This window comes from Dromiciops gliroides, chromosome 2 (assembly GCF_019393635.1).
Source record: "Dromiciops gliroides isolate mDroGli1 chromosome 2, mDroGli1.pri, whole genome shotgun sequence".
Classification (NCBI taxonomy): domain Eukaryota; kingdom Metazoa; phylum Chordata; class Mammalia; order Microbiotheria; family Microbiotheriidae; genus Dromiciops; species Dromiciops gliroides.
In genome coordinates, this window is record NC_057862.1 from 35,922,269 (window position 1) to 35,935,822 (window position 13,554).

The 13,554-nt window shown below is 43.9% G+C and overlaps 1 protein-coding gene across 3 annotated transcripts in view; it reads left to right on the forward strand.

Annotated features, from left to right (window-relative positions):
• The window catches only part of NRG4 (neuregulin 4), a 104,382-nt gene extending 90,854 nt beyond the window's left edge, over positions 1–13,528 (forward strand). For all 3 annotated transcript variants that reach the window (XM_043984651.1, XM_043984653.1, XM_043984652.1), the window contains 3 exons: positions 3,906–3,985; positions 7,043–7,128; positions 12,097–13,528. In XM_043984651.1, the coding sequence (XP_043840586.1) occupies positions 3,906–3,985; positions 7,043–7,059 (97 nt within the window). In that variant the 3' untranslated portion in view covers positions 7,060–7,128; positions 12,097–13,528. The remainder of the gene's footprint in view (positions 1–3,905; positions 3,986–7,042; positions 7,129–12,096) is intronic.
• Positions 13,529–13,554: the final 26 nt, after the last annotated feature.

Below are 13,554 nucleotides of genomic sequence, written 5' to 3' on the forward strand. Positions count from 1 at the left end.
GAGGACCTGAGTTCAAATCTGGCCTCAGACACTTGACACTTACTAGCTGTGTGACCTTGGGCAAGTCACTTAACCCTCATTGCCTCAGAAAAAAGAAAAAAAAAAGAAAAAGGGCTGAGGGAAGAGGAAACACATGAGAAAGTAGAGTTGAAACCCTGTGCTGGCAGGCCTCTCTAGAGCTGGGACACTCGCCCTGTTTCTGCCCCTCTCCAGGTGCAGCCTCCCTGACTCTAGAATCAGAGAACACCAGCCTGGATGGAGCCTCAGAAGCCACCTGGGACACGGCTCCCCAACACCTGATCTCTGTGGGAAGAGCTCCATGAGGGGAGCTCACTCTACCCCAGGCAGCCCTGACTGTTCATGATCTTTGTTGTTGTTCAGTCACTTTTCAGTCGTCTCTGACTCTCTGTGACCCCATTTGGGGTTTGCTCGGCAGAGATACAGGAATGGCTTGCCATTTCCTTCTCCAGCTCATTTTACAGAGGAGGAAACTGAGGCAAACAGGGTAAAGTGACCAGCTCAGGATCACACAGCTAGTGAGTGTCTGAGGGTGGATTTGAACCCAGGAAGATAAGCCTTCCTGAGGCCAGACCTGGCACCTCTGTGCAGTGCAGTGCCACCTAGCTGCCCCAAATCTTTCTTTGCCTTAAGCCTAAATCTGCCTTTCTGTAACTTCTCCCCATTGTTCTTGGTCCTGCCTTTTAACCCCTCTTTCACGCCACAGCCCTTTGAATGCTTAAAAACAGCTCTGTGTCCCACCACCCTCTCCCCCTGACAAGTTGTTTCCCAACTGCTTTCCCCAGTTCTTTAAACCGGTCCCGTGAGGATTGCATTCTTTTGGGACCGTCACACCGCATCCCTCCTAGACCATAGTATCTAGAACCAAGCACACTAGAGGCAGTGGGGAAAATAAGGAAATACCCTAGACACAGAACTCGTTTTCCAATGCTCTGCTGAAACCTGCGACTTCCATGATATTCCATGATTTACATGATGCTACCCTAAGACAGGCTCAGAAATAGCAGTATGACCAGATCCCAAAGGAGGCACAAGTGGGATGGTGTCCACTTGGACACAAGTCCCCAGCGAAGTGCTCCCAGGGTCTGTGCACATGAATGTCCCAGAGGGACACAGGGCACAGTACAGATGTGCCCTGAGGGTAGGGGATTTTTATTTTGTCCTTGTATCTGTAGGACCGAAAACAGTGCCTTGTAGTAGGTATTTGATGAGTAATTATTGAATGAATGAATGAATGTGAGGAATTGAGGAAGATGTCATGGTTATGAGCCTGGGACGATGGTGGTGCTTTCAACTAGGAAGGTTAGGAGGAACCTAAGTTTGGGGAGGATGAGACTTGGTTTTCCTACTTGGGGCATGTTAAATTTGATTTGCCAATTGTTAGAAACAGATAAACTGAGGCACAACTCCCGGTCTGGTGCAAAGAGGGAAGGCCATTTTATTACAATCTTGCAAGAAAGGGCATGCACTCTAGAAGAATGGTGTGCTTTGCCACAGCAAACTTCCCTTTTTTATCCTAGATCTAATGCAAAGTCCCTCCCCTGTCCGGATTCACATTCTTCGAACTTCTAAACATGTAGGACCCCCACCCCCCACCGTGGGACAACCAGACCCTGAGATAACTCAGCAGGAAAAGGATTTGGGGAGGGGGAGATAAGCCCCCTGGACTTGAATAATGTATGTAATCTGCTTTTATCTGAGGGGAGCATCCTCTCCTGGTTAACTGTTAACAGCAAGAAAAGGAAGGAATGGTGGGGGAAGAGGAAGAAACCCCTTTGAACTATGCAGAGAACACCCCGGATTCTCTCCCAATGGAACATGAAAGTGAGGATGGCCATCAAGCACTGGTGATGTGGGACTGCAGCTCAAGAGGGAGATCCAGGACCTAGGCATGATTGTTGAATGCACAGGAACCGATTATGATCACCAATAGAAAAGACAGAGGTTATCTTCATATCTCCTCATTACCTCATTAAAGTTCGATGTACTTATTAACATTTACTCATTCAATAGAACTTATCAAAGGTGATATATATATATTGAGGAAACTAATGAGTCAGGGTAAAAAAAAAGGGGGCTATTTAAAATAGCAACACACCCCCCCCCCCCCGCCGCCCACCATGGCATCATTCCATTGGTCCGTCTTTTGCCAGTTGAGAAATGAGACCTGTGGCTAGAAACCATTTGGAGATTCTTACTACAGGTGAACAATAAAAATGTCTGAGGAATGTTTTGTCATGCGTAGGGCAAGCAGGACAGATAGCAGATCTGTAAGGGCATTTCTCTGGATAGAGAGGATCAACAGTGTGTTTCTGCAAGGATCAGTGTTGGACACTTACAAGTTAGCAGGAAGAGGGTAGACAGACTCAGAATGAGGGGACTGAGGGGTAGTGAACTTCACTGTGCTGAGTACAGGAGGAGACACCCAGCAGGCCCCGGGCACCTTCCCCATTGCTCTTCCTCTACTCAGAAGTTCTAGGTCCTGGCTTTCTGGTGCCCTCTCCTGTTTCCTAGCTGTCACTACCTGTCCTTTCCCTACCCCAACATCCATCCTCATAACAAAGAACACAGATCGACCTGGTGACTCTGAAGCAGGCCCGGGAAGGGCTGATCTACACTGGTTGATGGAGTTTCTTCAGTGAGAGTTCCTTATGTCAAGGAAATGACAGGTCCACCACAAAAGAAAAGAGGGGGGACAGGTGCTGAGTGCTACAGAGAAACATAGTGAGTGTAACAAACCAAAGAGAAAGGTTTATGGAGATGATTTCAGTCTTCCTCTTACATGCTCATTTACAAGGATGTCTGTCTTGTCAAACTGGCCTCTATCCTTTGAGGTCTCATCCTTGTATTCCAAGGAAAAGACCTAGAAAAAGAATTAGAGAAGGAGCACTATATTTGGACCCAGGTTCAAATCCTGTTTTTGGTACTTATGAGCTGTGTGACCATGGACACATCACTTTTCTTGAATTTCCCCATCTCTAAAGTGGGCATAAGGACATCTACAGAATCCCTCGTACGGGTTGTAGTGAAGATCAAATGAGATAACTTACATAAAGTGCTTTGCAAAATAAAAGCCCAGCTGCTGTTACTATCAGCAGCTTGTTCTCAGATTGAGCCAACCCAATCATATCTAGACTAGACAGGAGATTAGTTCTTGGTTTCCATCTATCAGATTCTGTTAAGCAAAGACACAGTTGTCTTAGTCAATGGGCTTCTCCATCCCTCAGCTCAAACAGAGGAGCCTGAGGGCTTTGAGAAAATCACTTAACCCTCCCTGTGCTTCAGTCTCCTCCGTAAAAGGAGGAGTTGGAATTTCATTGCCCTTAAGATCCATTTCAGACCTAAATGTATGAGGAATTTTCAAAATAATGTCATTCACTCAACAATAACCACATTTGATGACTGAGTCTTTTGTGTGTGTATATTGTTTTTGTTTGTTTAGAGGTAATCAGGGTTAAGTGACTTGCCCAGGGTCTCACACAGCTAGCAAATGTCTGAGGCTGGATTTGAATTCAGGTCCTCCTGACTCCAGGGCCGGTGCTTTATCCACTGTTCCACCCAGCTGCCCCACTATAACCATTTCTTAAATGCCTGATGGACACAGCACTGTGCTAGGTGATGAGACATACCAAGATAATGACAATGTGGTTCATTTATCAAGGGCTAGATGGAAGGCATTTGTCATGCTACGGGGCAAAAAAGAGAAGAGAGGCATGGAGCCTCTGCCTTCCCAGCGGTTGCAGTCCAGTAACGGTATCTTCCAGTAGGGACGCTTTCCTGGGATCTGTTATTGTTAACTCTTCGCAGTTGAGGAGGGATGTCCCAAAGAAGTTGTTCTAAGCTTTTTCCTCTTGTCTCCTTCCCTTTTTCCTTCTTTTTCTGGTCAGGAAAGGCCAGCTCCAGAGAGCTAGTTCTGCGCAGTATGACGTGGGCCTGGTTGAGACCAGCAGCATCGACATCTACAACAGTGAGTAATTTAAAGTTTGTTTAGTGTCCATCTGGATTTGGATCTGTGCCTGTGTGGTACCCACCAGAGTGTTTGAGTTGTGTAGTAAGCAGTGAAATCACTCCTCTTACGTGCATCAACATTAAGGCCTCAGACAGGAGTCCCTTCCACACCTTCAGAGTCTGACATTTAATCTGAGGGGAGACTTAGAGATGGAGGAGAGGTTTTAAAGGCACCCCGTACACCCTATCACACTCTTCCTCCTTCCTCATTAGAATATAATATCCTTTCAAGTAGGATTTGTTTCATTTTTTTCATATCTGTCTCTCCAGTGCCTAGCAAAGTGCCTGGTACATAGTAAATGTTTAATGATACTAAATAATTGTTGTTGATAATTGGTTAGTTGGTATTTTTAAAGTTTTTTTTAAAGTAAGCTTAATAATAAAAAATAAATAAAATATTTTTTAAAAAGCAAGCTTAAGGGGCAGCTAGGTGGCACAATGGATAGAGCACCGGCCCTGGATTCAGGAGTACCTGAGTTCAAATCCAGCCTCAGACACTTAACACTTACTAGCTGTGTGACCCTGGGCAAGTCACTTAACCCCAATTGCCCCGCAAAAAAAAAAAAAGGAAAAAAAAAAAAGAATATGAGCTCCTTGAGAGGCAGGGGGGACCCTGGGGTTTTGGGGTTTTTTGCCTTTTTTGGGGGGGTACTTTTATTTTTGTTCTCTTCAGGGTTTACTGCCACACAGTAAGCACTTAATAAATGCCTGTTGACTGACTGACTCTGTGATATACAGTACTACTCTCAACAGCAAATCATCCCTCATGTTGCACATTGTGTCCAAAGACCCAAGGGCCTGTTTTCTAGAACATCTGTCTCTTACACCAGTGACCAATGTCAGAACTCTTCCATGGGCTTCTAATGTTGCAGGGCTCCTGACAAAGCCTCTCTTTGTACCCCTGGTGGGGGGGTCATTCAATGCTCTGGAGGTGATAAGTCCTTTCTGCCAAGCACACAGTCCTTACTTCTTCCGTCTATCACAAAATAGAGAGAGAAAAGAGTAAGGAGCCATTTCTAAAGCAAAGCCTCAGTTGTCTCTAAACAGCTGGAAGACTGTGTAGTAAGGAGAGACTCATTGAATGTAAAAAGCCCTCAGGTGAAATAGAGACACACACTCTCCACCCTAGAGGCGTAAATGCCTTAATTGATTATGAAGAGGCCATCCAGACAATGAACCAGCCTCCGAGGCACCAGTTTCCTCCCCACAGACGTTCTCAGATGCTCATCAATGGAAGATTCCCAAAGGAGTATGGAAGGTTAAACTACACTGATCGCCCTAAGGGAACAAAGAGCTGTTAGGAAGGAAAAAAACTGACAAAAGGGGAAAACTGTCCCTGGAGATAACCAGCAGTTCCTGATGGGAGGGCTTTGGGGTCAGCTCTCTTGCCCAAACTCTGTTCCCCATCCTAAGCAGTGGCTGAAGATGGAAACTTGCTCTCTCAGAAGGCTAAGTCCCCTCTGGGACAGGTAGCTCCTGCACTTCACTCCTGTGGTACTTTAGATTTCTGCCCATCCTTTTCATCTTTTTCTGGAGAACTATGCCCCTGGTGTCAGGGAAAATGATTTATAATTCTTGTTTTTGCTGAGAAAGGTGTGGTGATATCACCACTCCTGGCACAGGGCTTTGTAATTAGCTAATGACAATGATCTGGTGATGAATGAGCCTATCTCGAATTAGTGAAGATAGGACCTGCCCCCTCCCCGCCCCCAAGCCCAACAAACAATTCTATCAGAAGACTCCCAGCTTGAAGTTTTGCTTACCTGGTATTGTCTGCTGACATGGCCTTTGAGACTGTCAAATATAAAAATATAGGGGCAGCTAGGTGGCGCAGTGGATAGAGCGCCGGCCCTGGATTCAGGAGGACCTGAGTTCAAATCCGGCCTCAGACACTTAACACTTACTAGCTGTGTGACCCTAGGCCAGTCACTTAACCCTAATTGCCTCACCAAAATATATATATATATATATAAAAATATAGTTTTTGTATCTGCCTGTCTCCTACAAACAGATCGGAGAAATAATCTTTAATTTCTCCTACAAAATTAATAAACAGATCAGAAAAATCATGTTTTATAATATCTCCTACTAACTAGAAAGGACATGATATCCGTACCTGTCCTCCGAACAGATCAGAGACAGACAGAAAAAACATCATATCAATTTAATATTTTGTCCCAAGAAGAAAGATAAGACAACATGACCATGCGGAGACTCCCTCCTAAGAGAGAAGCTCGGGGACCCCCCATTTCTGAGGGTATATAAGGTTTTAGTCCACTGATTACTGGGCATAGTGAGTTTCAATAGGAAGATACAGAAATCAACCCAGAAGCAAAAAGTAGTTTAACAATTTCAGTTATAACAAGTATGGAGGGAATATAGAATCCTGTTGATAAGACAACAGGATTCCAAAAAAGGGTTTGGCAAGGATGAGGACACCCAGATGTTACCATAAGATAGGGACTTACTATCCTGAGGGAAAAGAAGTCACTAGGTAGGGTCTTTTATCTGCTAGCTATCTGGGTTAAGTTTGAAGTTCAGTTGAAGGACGTTTTGCTTCTATTAACTCAGGGTTTCATAAAAAATACTTTTGGATAATAAGGTACCTCCATCAAATCCAGGTGATGCACATATTCAGTTTCTTCACCTACCATGCAGAGTTGTTGTAAGGACCAAATGAGATAGTATTTGGAAGGCACTTAACAGAGTGCCCGGCCTCCTAGGATTTTTGTGAGGATAAGATGAGGTCAAACAATAGTGACCCGATCCCTGTACACACATGGCAAGAATATGAACTCACTCTCCCAAAGCAAGGCTGGAGAAATCTCCCAGCTTAAGATTCCAGGGTATCTTTCTCTAAGGCCATCAAGTCTCCCCCACTTCAGTTCCGATGCTCTCTGCCTCCTGGGCCTAAGTAGAAGGCTACAGGTAAAAGAAGGGGGGGGGGGGTGGAATAAAGAAAGATTTGACAGGCAAAGAAAACGCCTCTGATGAACAAAATGTTACTTTTCCCTAGAACATGGTGAAAACTGAAGAAGCACCAGCCAAGTGAACCAAGATATCATGTCCAGGCTGCAGGGGAAATAAACAAAGCAACAGAAGGTACAGGAAAAATAAATAAATGAATGAACACACACACACACACACACACACACACACACATAAATGCTTTGTGAACCCTTTCCTCTTCCTTTATTAAAGGAACATCTTGCACCATGTCGCCTGATAGGAATAATATACACAACTGGCTTCTCTATCTTTCTTGCTCTGTTCAGGCATCAGAAGTCAGGGGAGAGGAAGGAGGCTATTTTTAAATTCTTAAATCTCCTGTTAACTCCTTAAAATTACACTGAGATGCCACTGATGGAGAACTTTATTTGAGTACCTTCCTCAAGTATACCTCCAGCCCTCAGTGTAGGGGGTCATGATGAGTTTTTGCAGCCATCCTCATCCTCCTGAGACCAAGCCGGGACTTAGATAGTGGGCACCCAGGCATCCCGAGACCTGGACTCGGGGCCTTTTAGAACCCAGGGCCCCCTTTATTCTCACTGAATCATCAGGACAGGACAGGAGCAGGACACAGACATGGGTTAGGAAGAAGGAAAGGAGAGGTGTCTTGTTTGATAGGCGTCTGGAATGAAGGTCAGTCTTTTTGACGAAAGGTTTGGGATCCTTAATGACTTGAGTTTTTCTGTCAAAAGCATTGCTGCTGATAAAAGTCTTGCCTTCCTAATAATCTCATCCTTCCAAAAGTGGAGGAAGCGACAAGGAAAACTGTGGTCCTGAACATGATTCTGACCAATGAGGAGGAACTGGCTGCTGGGTTAGAAACAATGGAAACCTCTGTAGGGAAAGTAGAGGAGGAGAGTCAGGGTTTATTTGACGTGGACCACAGATCTAAGGAGAGCAGATTTCAAGGAGTCCAGTGAAAGGATTCCATGGACTAAAATTCTATGGGGAAAGTCAGCCCAGGAATGATGGAATGCAATTCCAGAGAAACAATTCCATTGGGGAGGAAAGAGATCTAAAGGGATGCACATGAAGGCGAATGTCCAATTTACATTTTTAAATAACATGTACAGAAAAGCATGGGGACACTTAGATGAACATCTGAAGCAAAATAAATAGAACCAGGGAAAATATACATATATATAACATATATATAATATAATATAAATAAAAATTGACTACAACAATGTGAATGGAAAGAGCAAAACAATCAAAACTAAGTGCTGAAAAATAATAATGAATAATAAAATATGGCCCCATAGAAGAGATATGAGAAGGTACCTTGCCCTACTTCTTTGCAAAAGTGGGGAGCTATGGATGCAGAATATTGTATATAATGTCAGACTTTTTCAACATTGATTAGTTTTGCTAAACTGCTTTTTTCCATCTTTTTTTATTCTTTGTCATAAATAATTATAACAAAGTGGGGGACAGGGACAGAAAAGGGATGCAATGGGAAGTGTAAATGATGTAAAAACAAAAGATAGCAGTAAAAATTTATTAAAAAAAAAAAGGCATGTAGAAAAGATCCTGCACGAGGATCATTTTCTGATGCCTTGTCATGACATGGAAGTGACTCTGGGTTCCCAAAGGCTGAGCCAGTGAAGTAGAACATCTAGGAGGTTCTGTCATGCTTGAGAGATTTAGGGTATAGACCCAGCAAGAGACTCTCTTCATTCCAAGGACCAGCCAAGCCAAGTATGTCGAGGTTCAAGAACTAGCCAAGCTAAGTATGTAAAGGTTAATCACCAGTACATGAGCTACTAGCCGCTAGCAAATTCCTTGTCCATAGCAACCCACGAAATAAAATGTTGCTCAGACCTGTAGCCTTCTGCTTCTTCATTGGTGGTAACAGAGTGGTATACATGGGAGAAGAGAATCCTAAGAATTACACTATCCTTAGACCACCTTATAAATGTTAACTTGACTACTTGTATTCTAAATATGAGATCCAATGACCAGTGAGCAGGCATAATCCTCGAGGAGCTGAAGCGTGTCAATATTGACATTCTTGCTGTAAATGGAACCAGACAGTAGAAATGCAGACAAATGAAGGATGACTCACAGGTTCTGCTTGGAGAGGCAAAGAAAGGAGTTGGTTTTTACCATGCCCCCAAAGGTAACAGAAACTATCTCATGGTCTGCACCATGAGAGCTATAGCTTGTGCAGAGGTCGAGGGGTAGAGACGTCCTACAAGTAGCTCGTTAAAAACATCCAAATTCAATCAGTGTATGGCTTTAATATTCCGTGGCTTCCATGGAAAGGTGGTATAGGGAAAGGACCTTGGCCAATCTGACGATAAACCTCTTTGATTCTGACTAGGCTCATTCTTAGATGAGAGATATTCTAATCACGGGACTGTCAACTAATACAATATGAAATTCAGGTTTGGGCTTTTGGACGTTCATTTTCCATGTGTCATTACCCCCGCTTCGCATTGGAATTTAGCCAAAAGATTTGGACAAGGAAGAAAGAGAAACCGGTGCAAGTAGAGTATCTTCTTAGAGTTTTCAGAACAGACCTGAGGGCAAACTCCCCCGCAGTGCCTTTGATCCTGACCCGGGCTGGGTGGGAGGTGGGAGGAGGGAGAGGACAGGGAGCTGAGGTAAGAGAGGCCAGACCAAGCCTAGCTGGAGGAGAAAGAAGATAGTGGGATGAAGCTATGAGAGATCAACTGCAGCTGAGGTGGAGCCCTGAGGCAGGGCACTACAGAAGATGGATGCATGAACCATGTCTGGGGCAGGGTCTGGACTGATGTTCTAGCCTGGGCTGGAGACAGTGACCAGTACGGCCTTCTCCTTCCTTTTTTTTTGTTTTTTTGCAGGGCAATGGGGGTTAAGTGACTTGCCCAGGGTCACACAGCCAGTAAGTGTCAAGTGTCTGAGGCCGGATTTGAACTCAGGAACTCCTGAATCCAGGCCCAGTGCTTTATCCACTGCGCCACCTAGCCACCCCCCTCCTTCCTTTTTCTAGAAGCCAATGGAGCAAACTTGGAATAATCTTACTCTTGCTTTCAAACCCCCCAGAGGGCCATTTGAAGAATGTAGGGGGATTTAAAAGAAGCCTGAGAACTTGGAGAGAAGTGAACCAAACGACCTTCCTCCATGAAAGAAGGAGGGAGACAGTTTGCCTTCCAACACCTAAACATCTTGACCCTTCAGCCCACCATGCTGTCTGCTGCCACTCGCTTATACGTGCATCTTCTATCCTCACAGCCCCTGCCTCTGTGCTTGAGGAGGGGCACATGCTTTGTTACCAATTATCTAAAACCACTGGCTTTTCAATTGGTGAAACTTTTTGGTCCTGAATCTCCATTTTTTATTCATTAAAACAACCCAAGTAATGTCACTAGAGATTCTAGGAATGGTTAGAATAGTATAGCTCTTAGATGAGGACTTCTTAACTGAGGGTTCACAGATTCCCCAAGGGATCAATAGATAGATTTCAGGAGGTAAACTTGCTTGGGAAAAAAATACATCTTTATTTTCACAAACATTTGTTTTCCTATGTAACCATGAGTGTGTTATGTTATGCATTAAAAATCATCATCTGAGAAAGGGTCCATAGACCTCTATCAACTCTCCAGACCTCTATCAACTCTCCCCTCCCCTCCCCTCCTCTCCTCTCCTCTCCCCCTTCTTCCCTTCCTTTCTGCCTTTCTGTCTCTCTTTCTCTCTCTCTCTCTCTCTCTCTCTCTCTCTCTCTCTCTCTCTCTCTCTCTCTCTCTCTCTCTCTCTCTCTCTCTCACACACACACACACACACACACACATCTTGGTGTACCATATATAAAAGTTGTTCATCAAGTTGTTATATGAATGTAATGGAATCCTGTTGTGCTGTAAGAAACGATGAGCAGGAGGGTTTCAGAGAAACCTGGAAGGACTTGTATGAACTGATGATGAGTGAGATGAGCAGAACCAGGAGAACACTGTACACAGTATCATCAACATTATGTGTTGATCAACTCTGATAGACTTGACTCTTCTCAGCAATACAATGGTCCAAAATAGTTCCAAAGGACTCATGATGGAAAAGGTTCTCCAAATCCAGAAAAAACAACTGTGAAATATGGATGCAGAGTGAACCATACTATTTCTTTTGGTTTTGGTGCTGTTGTTTTTCTTTTTTGAGGTTTTTCCTTTTTGCTCTGATTCTTCTCTTATAACATGACTAATGCAGAAATATGTTTAATGTTATTGTACATATATAATCTATATCAGATTACTTGCTGTCTCGGGGAGGCGGGAGGGAGGGGAGGGGAGGGAAAAATATTTGAAACTAGAAATCTTATAAAAACAAATGTTGAAAACTATCTCTATATGTAACTGGAAAATAATAAAATACTTTCATAATTTAAAAAAAGTTGTTTATTCACCAAGCATTACACTGAAAAATGATCTGTGATCTAACCTAGCAATAGTCTATACTTAAAACAAATCTTCTTATAGATCTCATAAGGTCACAGAATCACAAATTCAGGTTGGTAATATCAGGTCCCTAAAAAGCATCTCAATTTACAGCCCAGAGTTACATGCTCAGGCAAACTGCTGTGTTTGTCAGGATAGGGATTTTCAAGGGACCTCACTTTTCTACAGGCCCGAAATTCTACAAACTCTAATTTTCAAATCAGAATTGACAAGAGAGACCCAAGATATGATAGGCTATGCTCAGGAAAAAAAAAAATACTGGTTAGAAACATGTTATTTTATTGTGGTATCGGAAGACATGGGTTTGAATTATGATCACCTGTGTGACCTTGGGCAAGATCTAGGGTCACTCCAGGCCTCAGTTTACCTGGACACAAAATGAAGCTCCTGGGCTCAATGACCTCTAAGTTCTCTTCCAGCCCTGTGCTCAGAAGCACTTTATAAATATCGAGTGGAGAGAAGATACTCATGCCCAATACATATTAAATTTACTTGAAAAAATGTTTTGGGGCTTCCTCCCACCCAGATAAAAACCTGTTCACTTTTAATGTGTCTGTATATAACAAGGAAATGTTTTAACTGACAAATAAGATGTATGAGAATTTCTTATTGTATTTTTAATTCTTTTTAGGGGTTTTGTCGAAGCAGGTCCTGAGCCAATCAGCAGGGCTTTAAAAGTAGAGCTGACTGCATCTAGACTCCTGCTCCTCAAGTGTTTGTGGTCACATGCATCCATCTGTAAAAATGAGGCGGACCGCAAGGTTTATTTTGGCCAAGGACGTCTGGTGGACACCAAAACCCACAGACTCACTTTGATTCTTCTGGAAGTTTTCTGCAGCTTTCATGCCTCCTTGCGCTCAGCATTGGCCACAGCTTTCTGTGCTGGATTTGTTTCGTTATGCATACTGGCCTCAATCCAGCTTTCCAACTTCACTGCATGTTCAAGCTGAAACTCAAGTGGGTTTAGGGGGTAGGAGGACTCCTACCTGTCAGTGACCTGGGTCCCAGCGGGCTTGGTCTTTTGGGGAGTGGAGTGGGGTTCCGTTTGTCTAGTAACAACTCACACTTCTTTAGCTCATTAAGGTTGCCAAATCACTTTACTGCAGCCCTTGGAAACAGGATGTGCACATAGCCCCATTCAACAGAGAGACTTATCCAAGGTCATCCCACGGTACATGGCAAAACCAGGACTCTTAAGAGTTCAGGGCTCTGCTTGCTACCTGACAGTGCTTTGGGTGCTGGCATCATGGGGGTCCTGTCAATGAGGCTATGGTGTAAACAAGTAATGAAAAAGATCAACCAAGCAGCCTCTGGGAAGAAAACCCACACAGATCAGTCTTGAAGTAGCGAACAGGCCAACGGTAAGTAGTCCTGCAGAAGAAACTTTACTCCTGCAAGTGTTATTCGGCTGTGTCCTCACTGGGCTTTCTTCACGTTCTCTAGCAAGGGTAAGGATTCCATTTTGGCTTCTGACTTGGAAAGCAGCCTCGGCTTGGGCTAAGCTCAGGCCGAGGTCTCTGGAAGGGACCTTGGAGACCTTCCAAATCCACCTCATTGGACAGCTGCGGCCAACGACGACAGTTCATTCATTCGCCATCATGGCCAGGTTCAAGATGAGGCAGAGTGAAGGTGACCGGTCTGAGGTCACACAAAGCTGATCCTTGGCCCGACTCCAAGGCTCTTGCCACCATGTCTTAACATGTAGACAATCGTGATAAGTGGTGTCTATTTTTCGGCTGAGGAAGGACTGGTTATCCCTTTATTGGTCTTTCTTATCTCCGCTGAGGGTGTTTTAGCATTGCAGCCAGCCAGCCCAGCAATGTTATGTAACCTCTCGGGATCAGGTGGACAAGTGTTCTCCAGAACACTCATTTTCTTTTCAGCTGTTTCCTCCCGTCTTTGACAATCCTTTCTACCTTGGGACAAGGTTGTAAATAGACACAATGTGATCCCCTGAAGAGCCTGTTGGAAAGTAGCTGTAACAGCAGAATTTATGTCCCTTTGGGAGATACCCCTAAACCTTTCATATACATTGATTTGTATAAATAAAATGATTGATTGAATTCTTGGCCTTACTCCTTGTACAGAA